Source organism: Oncorhynchus gorbuscha, linkage group LG12, assembly GCF_021184085.1.
Source record: "Oncorhynchus gorbuscha isolate QuinsamMale2020 ecotype Even-year linkage group LG12, OgorEven_v1.0, whole genome shotgun sequence".
Taxonomy (NCBI): domain Eukaryota; kingdom Metazoa; phylum Chordata; class Actinopteri; order Salmoniformes; family Salmonidae; genus Oncorhynchus; species Oncorhynchus gorbuscha.
In genome coordinates, this window is record NC_060184.1 from 79,547,530 (window position 1) to 79,560,368 (window position 12,839).

Below are 12,839 nucleotides of genomic sequence, written 5' to 3' on the forward strand. Positions count from 1 at the left end.
TAGACTGGATACTAATGTTGGACTGGATACTAATGTTGGACTGGATACTAATGTTGGACTGGATACTAATGTTGGACTGGATTAATGTTGGACTGGATACTAATGTTGGACTGGATACTAATGTTGGACTGGATACTAATGTTGGACTGGATTAGACTGGATACTAATGTTGGACTGGATACTAATGTTGGATTAGACTGGATACTAATGTTGGACTGGATACTAATGTAATGTTGGACTGGATACTAATGTTGACTGGATACTAATGTTGGACTGGATACTAATGTTGGACTGGATACTAATGTTGGACTGGATTAGACTGGATACTAATGTTGGACTGGATGGATACTAATGTTGGACTGGATACTAATGTTGGACTGGATACTAATGTTGGACTGGATTAGACTGGATACTAATGTTGGACTGGATACTAATGTTGGACTGGATACTAATGTTGGACTGGATTAGACTGGATACTAATGTTGGACTGGATACTAATGTTGGATTAGACTGGATACTAATGTTGGATACTAACTGGATACTAATGTTGGACTGGATACTAATGTTGGACTGGATACTAATGTTGGACTGGATACTAATGTTGGGCTGGATTAGACTGGATACTAATGTTGGACTGGATACTAATGTTGGACTGGATACTAATGTTGGACTGGATACTAATGTTGGGACTGGATTAATGTTGGACTGGATACTAATGTTGGACTGGATACTAAATGTTGTTGGACTGGATACTAATGTTGGACTGGATTAGACTGGATACTGGTTGGACTGGATACTAATGTTGGACTGGATACTAATGTTGGACTGGATACTAATGTTGGACTGGATTAGACTGGATACTAATGTTGGACTGGATACTAATGTTGGACTGGATACTAATGTTGGACTGGATACTAATGTTGGACTGGATACTAATGTTGACTGGATTGACTGGATTAAGACTGGATACTAATGTTGGACTGGATACTAATGTTGGACTGGATACTAATGTTGGACTGGATTAGACTGGATACTAATGTTGGACTGGATACTAATGTTGGACTGGATACTAATGTTGGACTGGATACTAATGTTGGACTGGATTAGACTGGATACTAATGTTGGACTGGATACTAATGTTGGACTGGATACTAATGTTGGACTGGATTAGACTGGATACTAATGTTGGACTGGATACTAATGTTGGACTGGATTAGACTGGATACTAATGTTGGACTGGATACTAATGTTGGGCTGGATTAGACTGGATACTAATGTTGGACTGGATACTAATGTTGGACTGGATACTAATGTTGGACTGGATACTAATGTTGGACTGGATTAGACTGGATACTAATGTTGGACTGGATACTAATGTTGGACTGGATACTAATGTTGGACTGGATACTAATGTTGGACTGGATACTAATGTTGGACTGGATTAGACTGGATACTAATGTTGGACTGGATACTAATGTTGGACTGGATACTAATGTTGGACTGGATTAGACTGGATACTAATGTTTGATTAGATTAATGTTGGACTGGATACTAATGTTGGATTAGACTGGATACTAATGTTGGACTGGATACTAATGTTGGGCTGGATTAGACTGGATACTAATGTTGGACTGGATACTAATGTTGGACTGGATACTAATGTTGGACTGGATACTAATGTTGGACTGGATTAGACTGGATACTAATGTTGGACTGGATACTAATGTTGGACTGGATACTAATGTTGGACTGGATACTAATGTTGGACTGGATACTAATGTTGGACTGGATTAGACTGGATACTAATGTTGGACTGGATACTAATGTTGGGCTGGATTAGACTGGATACTAATGTTGGACTGGATACTAATGTTGGACTGGATACTAATGTTGGACTGGATAAGACTGGATACTAATGTTGGACTGGATACTAATGTTGGACTGGATACTAATGTTGGACTGGATACTAATGTTGGACTGGATACTAATGTTGGACTGGATACTAATGTTGGACTGGATTAGACTGGATACTAATGTTGGACTGGATACTAATGTTGGACTGGATACTAATGTTGGACTGGATTAGACTGGATACTAATGTTGGACTGGATACTAATGTTTGGACTGGATACTAATGTTGGACTGGATACTAATGTTTGGACTGGATTAGACTGGATACTAATGTTGGACTGGATACTAATGTTGGACTGGATACTAATGTTGGACTGGATTAGACTGGATACTAATGTTGGACTGGATACTAATGTTGGACTGGATTAGACTGGATACTAATGTTGGACTGGATACTAATGTAGACTGGATACTAATGTTGGACTGGATTAGACTGGATACTAATGTTGGACTGGATACTAACTGGTAATGGGACTGGATACTAAACTGGATACTAATGGGCTGGATTAGACTGGATACTAATGTTGGACTGGATACTAATGTTGGGCTGGATACTAATGTTGGGCTGGATTAGACTGGATACTAATGTTGGACTGGATACTAATGTTGGACTGGATTAGACTGGATACTAATGTTGGACTGGATACTAATGTTGGACTGGATACTAATGTTGGACTGGATACTAATGTTGGACTGGATTAGACTGGATACTAATGTTGGACTGGATACTAATGTTGGACTGGATACTAATGTTGGACTGGATACTAATGTTGGACTGGACTGGATTAGACTGGATACTAATGTTGGACTGGATACTAATGTTGGACTGGATACTAATGTTGGACTGGATTAGACTGGATACTAATGTTGGACTGGATACTAATGTTGGACTGGATACTAATGTTGGACTGGATACTAATGTTGGACTGGATTAGACTGGATACTAATGTTGGACTGGATACTAATGTTGGACTGGATACTAATGTTGGACTGGACTGGATACTAATGTTGGACTGGATACTAATGTTGGACTGGATACTAATGTTGGACTGGATACTAATGTTGGACTGGATTAGACTGGATACTAATGTTGGACTGGATACTAATGTTGGACTGGATACTAATGTTGGACTGGATTAGACTGGATACTAATGTTGGACTGGATACTAATGTTGGACTGGATACTAATGTTGGACTGGATACTAATGTTGGACTGGATTAGACTGGATACTAATGTTGGACTGGATACTAATGTTGGACTGGATACTAATGTTGGACTGGATACTAATGTTGGACTGGATACTAATGTTGGACTGGATTAGACTGGATACTAATGTTGGACTGGATACTAATGTTGGACTGGATACTAATGTTGGACTGGATACTAATGTTGGACTGGATTAAGACTGGATACTAATGTTGGACTGGATACTAATGTTGGACTGGATACTAATGTTGGATTAGACTGGATACTAATGTTGGACTGGATACTAATGTTGGACTGGATTAGACTGGATACTAATGTTGGATTAGACTGGATACTAATGTTGGACTGGATACTAATGTTGGACTGGATACTAATGTTGGACTGGATACTAATGTTGGGACTGGATTAGACTGGATACTAATGTTGGACTGGATTAGACTGGATACTAATGTTGGACTGGATACTAATGTTGGACTGGATACTAATGTTGGACTGGATTAGACTGGATACTAATGTTGGACTGGATACTAATGTTGGATTAGACTGGATACTAATGTTGGACTGGATACTAATGTTGGGCTGGATTAGACTGGATACTAATGTTGGACTGGATACTAATGTTGGACTGGATACTAATGTTGGACTGGATTAGACTGGATACTAATGTTGGACTGGATACTAATGTTGGACTGGATACTAATGTTGGACTGGATACTAATGTTGGACTGGATTAGACTGGATACTAATGTTGGACTGGATACTAATGTTGGACTGGATACTAATGTTGGACTGGATTAGACTGGATACTAATGTTGGACTGGATACTAATGTTGGACTGGATTAGACTGGATACTAATGTTGGACTGGATACTAATGTTGGGCTGGATTAGACTGGATACTAATGTTGGACTGGATACTAATGTTGGACTGGATACTAATGTTGGACTGGATACTAATGTTGGACTGGATTAGACTGGATACTAATGTTGGACTGGATACTAATGTTGGACTGGATACTAATGTTGGACTGGATACTAATGTTGGACTGGATTAGACTGGATACTAATGTTGGACTGGATACTAATGTTGGACTGGATTAGACTGGATACTAATGTTGGACTGGATACTAATGTTGGACTGGATACTAATGTTGGACTGGATACTAATGTTGGACTGGATTAGACTGGATACTAATGTTGGACTGGATACTAATGTTGGACTGGATACTAATGTTTGGACTGACTGGATACTAATGTTGGACTGGATTAGACTGGATACTAATGTTACTGGATACTAATGTTGGACTGGATACTAATGTTGGACTGGATTAGACTGGATACTAATGTTGGACTGGATACTAATGTTGGACTGGATACTAATGTTGGGCTGGATTAGACTGGATACTAATGTTGGACTGGATACTAATGTTGGGCTGGATACTAATGTTGGGCTGGATTAGACTGGATACTAATGTTGGACTGGATACTAATGTTGGGCTGGATACTAATGTTGGGCTGGATTAGACTGGATACTAATGTTGGACTGGATACTAATGTTGGGCTGGATACTAATGTTGGGCTGGATTAGACTGGATACTAATGTTGGACTGGATACTAATGTTGGGCTGGATTAGACTGGATACTAATGTTGGACTGGATACTAATGTTGGACTGACTGGATACTAATGTTGGACTGGATACTAATGTTTGGATTAGACTGGATACTAATGTTGGACTGGATACTAATGTTGGACTGGATACTAATGTTGGACTGGATACTAATGTTGGACTGGATTAGACTGGATACTAATGTTGGACTGGATACTAATGTTGGACTGGATACTAATGTTAGACTGGATACTAATGTTGGACTGGATACTAATGTTGGACTGGATACTAATGTTGGACTGGATACTAATGTTGGGACTGGATACTAATGTTGGACTGGATTAGACTGGATACTAATGTTGGACTGGATACTAATGTTGGGCTGGATTAGACTGGATACTAATGTTGGACTGGATACTAATGTTGGACTGGATACTAATGTTGGACTGGATTAGACTGGATACTAATGTTGGACTGGATACTAATGTTGGACTGGATACTAATGTTGGACTGGATACTAATGTTGGACTGGATTAGACTGGATACTAATGTTGGACTGGATACTAATGTTGGACTGGATACTAATGTTGGACTGGATTAGACTGGATACTAATGTTGGACTGGATACTAATGTTGGACTGGATACTAATGTTGGACTGGATACTAATGTTGACTGGATTAGACTGGATACTAATGTTGGACTGGATACTAATGTTGGATACTAACTGGATACTAATGTTGGACTAATGTTAGACTGGATACTAATGTTGGACTGGATACTAATGTTGGACTGGATACTAATGTTGGACTGGATTAATGTTGGACTGATACTAATGTTGGACTGGATACTAATGTTGGACTGGATACTAATGTTGGACTGGATGTTGGACTGGATACTGTTGGACTGGATTAGACTGGATACTAATGTTGGACTGGATACTAATGTTGGACTGGATACTAATGTTGGACTGGATACTAATGTTGGACTGGATACTAATGTTGGACTGGATACTAATGTTGGACTGGATACTAATGTTGGACTGGATACTAATGTTGGACTGGATACTAATGTTGGACTGGACTGGATACTAATGTTGGACTGGATACTAATGTTGGACTGGATACTAATGTTGGACTGGATACTAATGTTGGACTGGATTAGACTGGATACTAATGTTGGACTGGATACTAATGTTGGGACTGGATACTAATGTTGGACTGGATTAGACTGGATACTAATGTTGGACTGGATACTAATGTTGGACTGGATACTAATGTTGGACTGGATACTAATGTTGGACTGGATACTAATGTTGGACTGGATACTAATGTTGGACTGGATTAGACTGGATACTAATGTTGGACTGGATACTAATGTTGGACTGGATACTAATGTTGGACTGGATTAATGTTGGACTGGATACTAATGTTGGACTGGATACTAATGTTGGACTGGATACTAATGTTGGACTGGATACTAATGTTGGACTGGATACTAATGTTGGACTGGATACTAATGTTGGACTGGATACTAATGTTGGGCTGGATTAGACTGGATACTAATGTTGGACTGGATACTAATGTTGGACTGGATACTAATGTTGGACTGGATACTAATGTTGGACTGGATTAATGTTGGACTGGATACTAATGTTGGACTGGATACTAATGTTGGACTGGATACTAATGTTGGACTGGATACTAATGTTGGACTGGATACTAATGTTGGGCTGGATTAGACTGGATACTAATGTTGGACTGGATACTAATGTTGGACTGGATACTAATGCTGGATATACTAATGTTGGACTGGATACTAATGTAATTGGATACTAATGTTGGACTGGATACTAATGTTGGACTGGATACTAATGTTGGACTGGATACTAATGTTTGGATTAGACTGGATACTAATGTTGGACTGGATACTAATGTTGGGACTGGATTGGACTGGATACTAATGTTGGACTGGATACTAATGTTGGACTGGATACTAATGTTGGACTGGATTAGACTGGATACTAATGTTGGACTGGATACTAATGTTGGACTGGATACTAATGTTGGACTGGATACTAATGTTGGACTGGATACTAATGTTGGACTGGATTAGACTGGATACTAATGTTGGACTGGATACTAATGTTGGACTGGATACTAATGTTGGACTGGATTAGACTGGATACTAATGTTGGACTGGATACTAATGTTGGATTAGACTGGATACTAATGTTGGACTGGATACTAATGTTGGGCTGGATTAGACTGGATACTAATGTTGGACTGGATACTAATGTTGGACTGGATACTAATGTTGGACTGGATACTAATGTTGGACTGGATACTAATGTTGGACTGGATTAGACTGGATACTAATGTTGGACTGGATACTAATGTTGGACTGATTAATGTTGGACTGGATACTAATGTTGGACTGGATTAGACTGGATACTAATGTTGGACTGGATACTAATGTTGGACTGGATACTAATGTTGGACTGGATACTAATGTTGGACTGGATACTAATGTTGGATACTAATGTTGGACTGGATACTAATGTTGGACTGGATTACTGGATACTAATGTTGGACTGGATACTAATGTTGGACTGGATACTAATGTTTGGACTGGATACTAATGTTGGACTGGATACTAATGTTGGACTGGATTAGACTGGATACTAATGTTGGACTGGATACTAATGTTGGACTGGGACTGGATACTAATGTTGGACTGGATACTAATGTTGATTAGACTGGATACTAATGTTGGATACTGGATACTAATGTTGGACTGGATTAGACTGGATACTAATGTTGGACTGGATACTAATGTTGGACTGGATACTAATGTTGGACTGGATACTAATGTTGGACTGGATTAGACTGGATACTAATGTTGGACTAATGTTGGATACTAATGTTGGACTGGATACTAATGTTGGACTGGATTAGACTGGATACTAATGTTGGACTGGATACTAATGTTTGATTAGACTGGATACTAATGTTGGACTGGATACTGGAACTGGATTAGACTGGATACTAATGTTGGACTGGATACTAATGTTGGACTGGATACTAATGTTGGACTGGATACTAATGTTGGACTGGGATACTAATGTTAGACTGGATACTAATGTTGGACTGGATACTAATGTTGGACTGGATACTAATGTTGGACTGGATACTAATGTTGGACTGGATTAGACTGGATACTAATGTTGGACTGGATACTAATGTTGGACTGGATACTAATGTTGGACTGGATACTAATGTTGGACTGGATTAGACTGGATACTAATGTTGGACTGGATACTAATGTTGGCTGGATACTAATGTTGGACTGGTTGGACTGGATACTAATGTTGGACTGGATACTAATGTTGGACTGGATTAGACTGGATACTAATGTTGGACTGGATACTAATGTTTGGATACTAATGTTGGACTGGATTAGACTGGATACTAATGTTGGACTGGATACTAATGTTGGACTGGATTAGACTGGATACTAATGTTGGACTGGATACTAATGTTGGACTGGATACTAATGTTGGACTGGATACTAATGTTGGACTGGATTAGACTGGATACTAATGTTGGACTGGATACTAATGTTGGACTGGATACTAATGTTGGACTGGATACTAATGTTGGACTGGACTGATTAGACTGGATACTAATGTTGGACTGGATACTAATGTTGGGACTGGATACTAATGTTGGACTGGATTAGACTGGATACTAATGTTGGACTGGATACTAATGTTGGACTGGATTAATGTTGGACTGGATACTAATGTTGGACTGGATACTAATGTTGGACTGGATACTAATGTTGGGCTGGATTAGACTGGATACTAATGTTGGACTGGATACTAATGTTGGACTGGATACTAATGTTGGACTGGATACTAATGTTGGACTGGATACTAATGTTGGGCTGGATTAGACTGGATACTAATGTTGGACTGGATACTAATGTTGGACTGGATACTAATGTTGGACTGGATTGTTGGACTGGATACTAATGTTGGACTGGATAGACTGGATAATGTTGGACTGGATACTAATGTTGGACTGGATACTAATGTTGGACTGGATACTAATGTTGGGCTGGATTAGACTGGATACTAATGTTGGACTGGATACTAATGTTGGACTGGATACTAATGTTGGACTGGATACTAATGTTGGACTGGATACTAAAGTTGGACTGGATACTAATGTTGGACTGGATACTAATGTTGGACTGGATACTAACTGGATACTAATGTTGGACTGGATACTAATGTTGGACTGGATTAGACTGGATACTAATGTTGGACTGGATACTAATGTTGGACTGGATACTAATGTTGGACTGGGATACTAATGTTGGACTGGATACTAATGTTGGACTGGATACTAATGTTGGACTGGATACTAATGTTGGACTGGATACTAATGTTGGACTGGATACTAATGTTGGACTGGATACTAATGTTGGACTGGATACTAATGTTGGACTGGATACTAATGTTGGACTGGATTAGACTGGATACTAATGTTGGACTGGATTAGACTGGATACTGTTGGACTGGATACTAATGTTAGACTGGATACTAATGTTGGACTGGATTAGACTGGATACTAATGTTGGACTGGATTAGACTGGATACTAATGTTGGACTGGATTAGACTGGATACTAATGTTGGACTGGATTAGACTGGATACTAATGTTGGACTGGATTAGACTGGATACTAATGTTGGACTGGATTAGACTGGATACTAATGTTGGACTGGATTAGACTGGATACTAATGTTGGACTGGATACTAATGTTGGACTGGATACTAATGTTGGACTGGATTAGACTGGATACTAATGTTGGACTGGATTAGACTGGATACTAATGTTGGACTGGATACTAATGTTGGACTGGATACTAATGTTGGACTGGATTAGACTGGGTACTAATGTTGGACTGGATACTAATGTTGGACTGGATACTAATGTTGGACTGGATTAGACTGGATACTAATGTTGGACTGGATTAGACTGGATACTAATGTTAGACTGGGTACTAATGTTGGACTGGATACTAATGTTGGACTGGATACTAATGTTGGACTGGATACTAATGTTGGACTGGATACTAATGTTGGACTGGATTAGACTGGATACTAATGTTGGACTGGATTAGACTGGATACTAATGTTGGACTGGATACTAATGTTGGGCTGGATACTAATGTTAGACTGGGTACTAATGTTGGACTGGATACTAATGTTGGACTGGATACTAATGTTGGACTGGATACTAATGTTGGACTGGATACTAATGTTGGACTGGATACTAATGTTGGACTGGATTAGACTGGATACTAATGTTGGACTGGATTCTAATGTTGGACTGGATACTAATGTTGGACAGGATTCTAATGTTGGACTGGATTCTAATGTTGGACTGGATACTAATGTTGGACTGGATTAGACTGGATACTAATGTTGGACTGGATTCTAATGTTGGACTGGATACTAATGTTGGACTGGATTCTAATGTTGGACTGGATACTAATGTTGGACTGGATACTAATGTTGGGCTGGATACTAATGTTGGGCTGGAGATCAATGTTGGACTGGATACTAATGTCCCCCCCCCCACCCACCCACACAGCACTCAGCCAGTCTGGGACGGACGAGCGGGTTAAGCTGCCCAACCTGACGGAGGAGGAGGTGACTACAGCCCAGGACGACTGGCACATCTTCCAGAAGGACGTTGATAATGTTTCTGCTACACCTTTTAGACCAACCGGAGAAAAACCACGACGACGACCAAAACCCCAAAAAGCTTTAAGGATGACACCGTCGTCTGTGCAGAGGGGGAACGTGGGGCTGGAGGAGGGGGCCCGTGGGGCTAGAGGAGGGGGCCCGTGGGGCTGGAGGAGGGCAGCGGAGGAAAAGGAGAGGAGACCCCCAGCCAGGCCTGGTCACTCTGAACTGGGCCACCACGGGACTCCCAGAGACCCCCCTCACCACTCCTCTTGCCCCAAGCACCCCCCCCATCACCACCTCCTCCCCCATCACCACCTCCTCAGTACCACCCACACAGCACGCGACTCAAAGGTTAGAGGTCAACTACAATCTATGAATGAGCCCCCGGATGAGACCGACCCATTTGACAGACCTCAGGTGGTGTCTGCGATGACATTATCATCTCTGTGACATCATCGTCAGCAGATCAGAGGGGGAGGGGCCTGAGGTGGTTGCCCGTGAGTGGCCCATCAGCTGGAGGAGGGGCTAGGCAGCGAGGGGGCGGGGCTGGTCTTCAGTGGCAACAGGAACAACGGGCTGACGGAGAAGGAGGTGTGACACAATGACCTGGAGAGGGGGACGGAGCTGGGAGGAAGCCTCATCCAGGGACTGGAGCTGGGAGGAAGCCTCATCGGGGACCCGAGCTGGGAGGAAGAGGCCCAAGGCTACCTCCCCCTCTCCCCACAGACAATGAAGCCCACAATACAGGCCTCCAACACTATCACTGGGAGCCCCCAAGGGGACTGGGTTGGTAGTGGGCCAACAGTAACAGGTAGAGATGCAGTAGACTCCCTTGGGCCAATCCCCTCAGCCCTCCTCCAACCACACCCAGTGAGACACATACAGACAAATTAAAGGTGCTGACCTGCCATTGGGCAGCCTGGTCACCATAGAGACACAGAAACTGGGGGAGATGGAGAGCCAAGATGGCTGACGATGATTTCAGCACCAGTCAGTTAGAGCTGTATTATTAATGAGTATTAAAGTTATTCTTGTTTTTGTTTTTTCACAGGTGCTTTCATTCATTATTATTGGAAAAACTACAGTGTTCTGTTTTTTCAAAATATATATTTTGTAAAAAAAATGTAAATCCTTAACACAGCAGAAATGATTGAAATGTGGGGAATTCAACTTTTAATTGATTTTAATTCAGATCCAAGTCCAAAATAACACAGTTGACCATTTTAATAATATATATATATATATATTAAAGGTTATAAGAATGGTGAAACCATTTCCTGGTCTGAAGGTTATAGTTGTCTTTTGGCGTTAGCTAACACCTTGGTGTGCTTCAATGGAGTTGGCTAATGCTAACACCTTGGTGTGCTTCAATGGAGTTGGCTAATGCTAACACCTTGGTGTGCTACAATGGAGTTGGCTAATGCTAACACCTTGGTGTGCTACAATGGAGTTGGCTAATGCTAACACCTTGGTGTGCTACAATGAAGTTGGCTAATGCTAACACCTTGGTGTGCTACAATGGAGTTGGCTAATGCTAACACCTTGGTGTGCTACAATGGAGTTGGCTAATGCTAACACCTTGGTGTGCTACAATGAAGTTGGCTAATGCTAACACCTTGGTGTGCTACAATGGAGTTGGCTAATGCTAACACCTTGGTGTGCTACAAGGGAGTTGGCTAATGCTAACACCTTGGTGTGCTACAATGAAGTTGGCTAATGCTAACACCTTGGTGTGCTACAATGGAGTTGGCTAATGCTAACACCTTGGTGTGCTACAAGGGAGTTGGCTAATGCTAACACCTTGGTGTGCTACAATGAAGTTGGCTAATGCTAACACCTTGGTGTGCTACAAGGGAGTTGGCTAATGCTAACACCTTGGTGTGTGCTGCTAACACAGTTGGCTAATGCTAACAGTGCTACAAGGAGCTAATGCTAACACCTTGGTGTGCTACAAGGGAGTTGGCTAATGCTAACACCTTGGTGTGCTACAAGGGAGTTGGCTAATGCTAACACCTTGGTGTGCTACAATGGAGTTGGCTAATGCTAACAGACTCAGACCGGGACATGATTTGATCTGCGTTAGATCCGTGTTAAAGAGTGCTTGACATTTAAAGTAATTTTCCGATTGAGCTGACATTTGCAGTGTTTACTGTGAATGCGTTTGCCTGTGAATGCGGGAGCATTACCGTTTTAAAAGACGCATTGTCGATAAAGCGCGATCTGATTGAATCCGCCCTCAGTCATCTCTAGACCGATCATCACTCAGATGATGCCAACAGTTTGACCCTAAACGCACTTTAAACATTCAGCTTTTCCCTTGAACTGACCGTTGTCTTTAGTTTAAATGTTTGTGG

The 12,839-nt window shown here is 41.1% G+C and overlaps 1 protein-coding gene across 1 annotated transcript in view; it reads left to right on the forward strand.

Annotated features, from left to right (window-relative positions):
* LOC123991429 (extracellular sulfatase Sulf-1-like) overlaps positions 1 to 12,352 on the forward strand; it is an 85,129-nt gene extending 72,777 nt beyond the window's left edge. The window contains exon 18 of the mRNA XM_046293017.1: positions 10,388 to 12,352. Within this exon, the coding sequence (XP_046148973.1) occupies positions 10,388 to 10,421 (34 nt within the window). The 3' untranslated portion in view covers positions 10,422 to 12,352. The remainder of the gene's footprint in view (positions 1 to 10,387) is intronic.
* Positions 12,353 to 12,839: the final 487 nt, after the last annotated feature.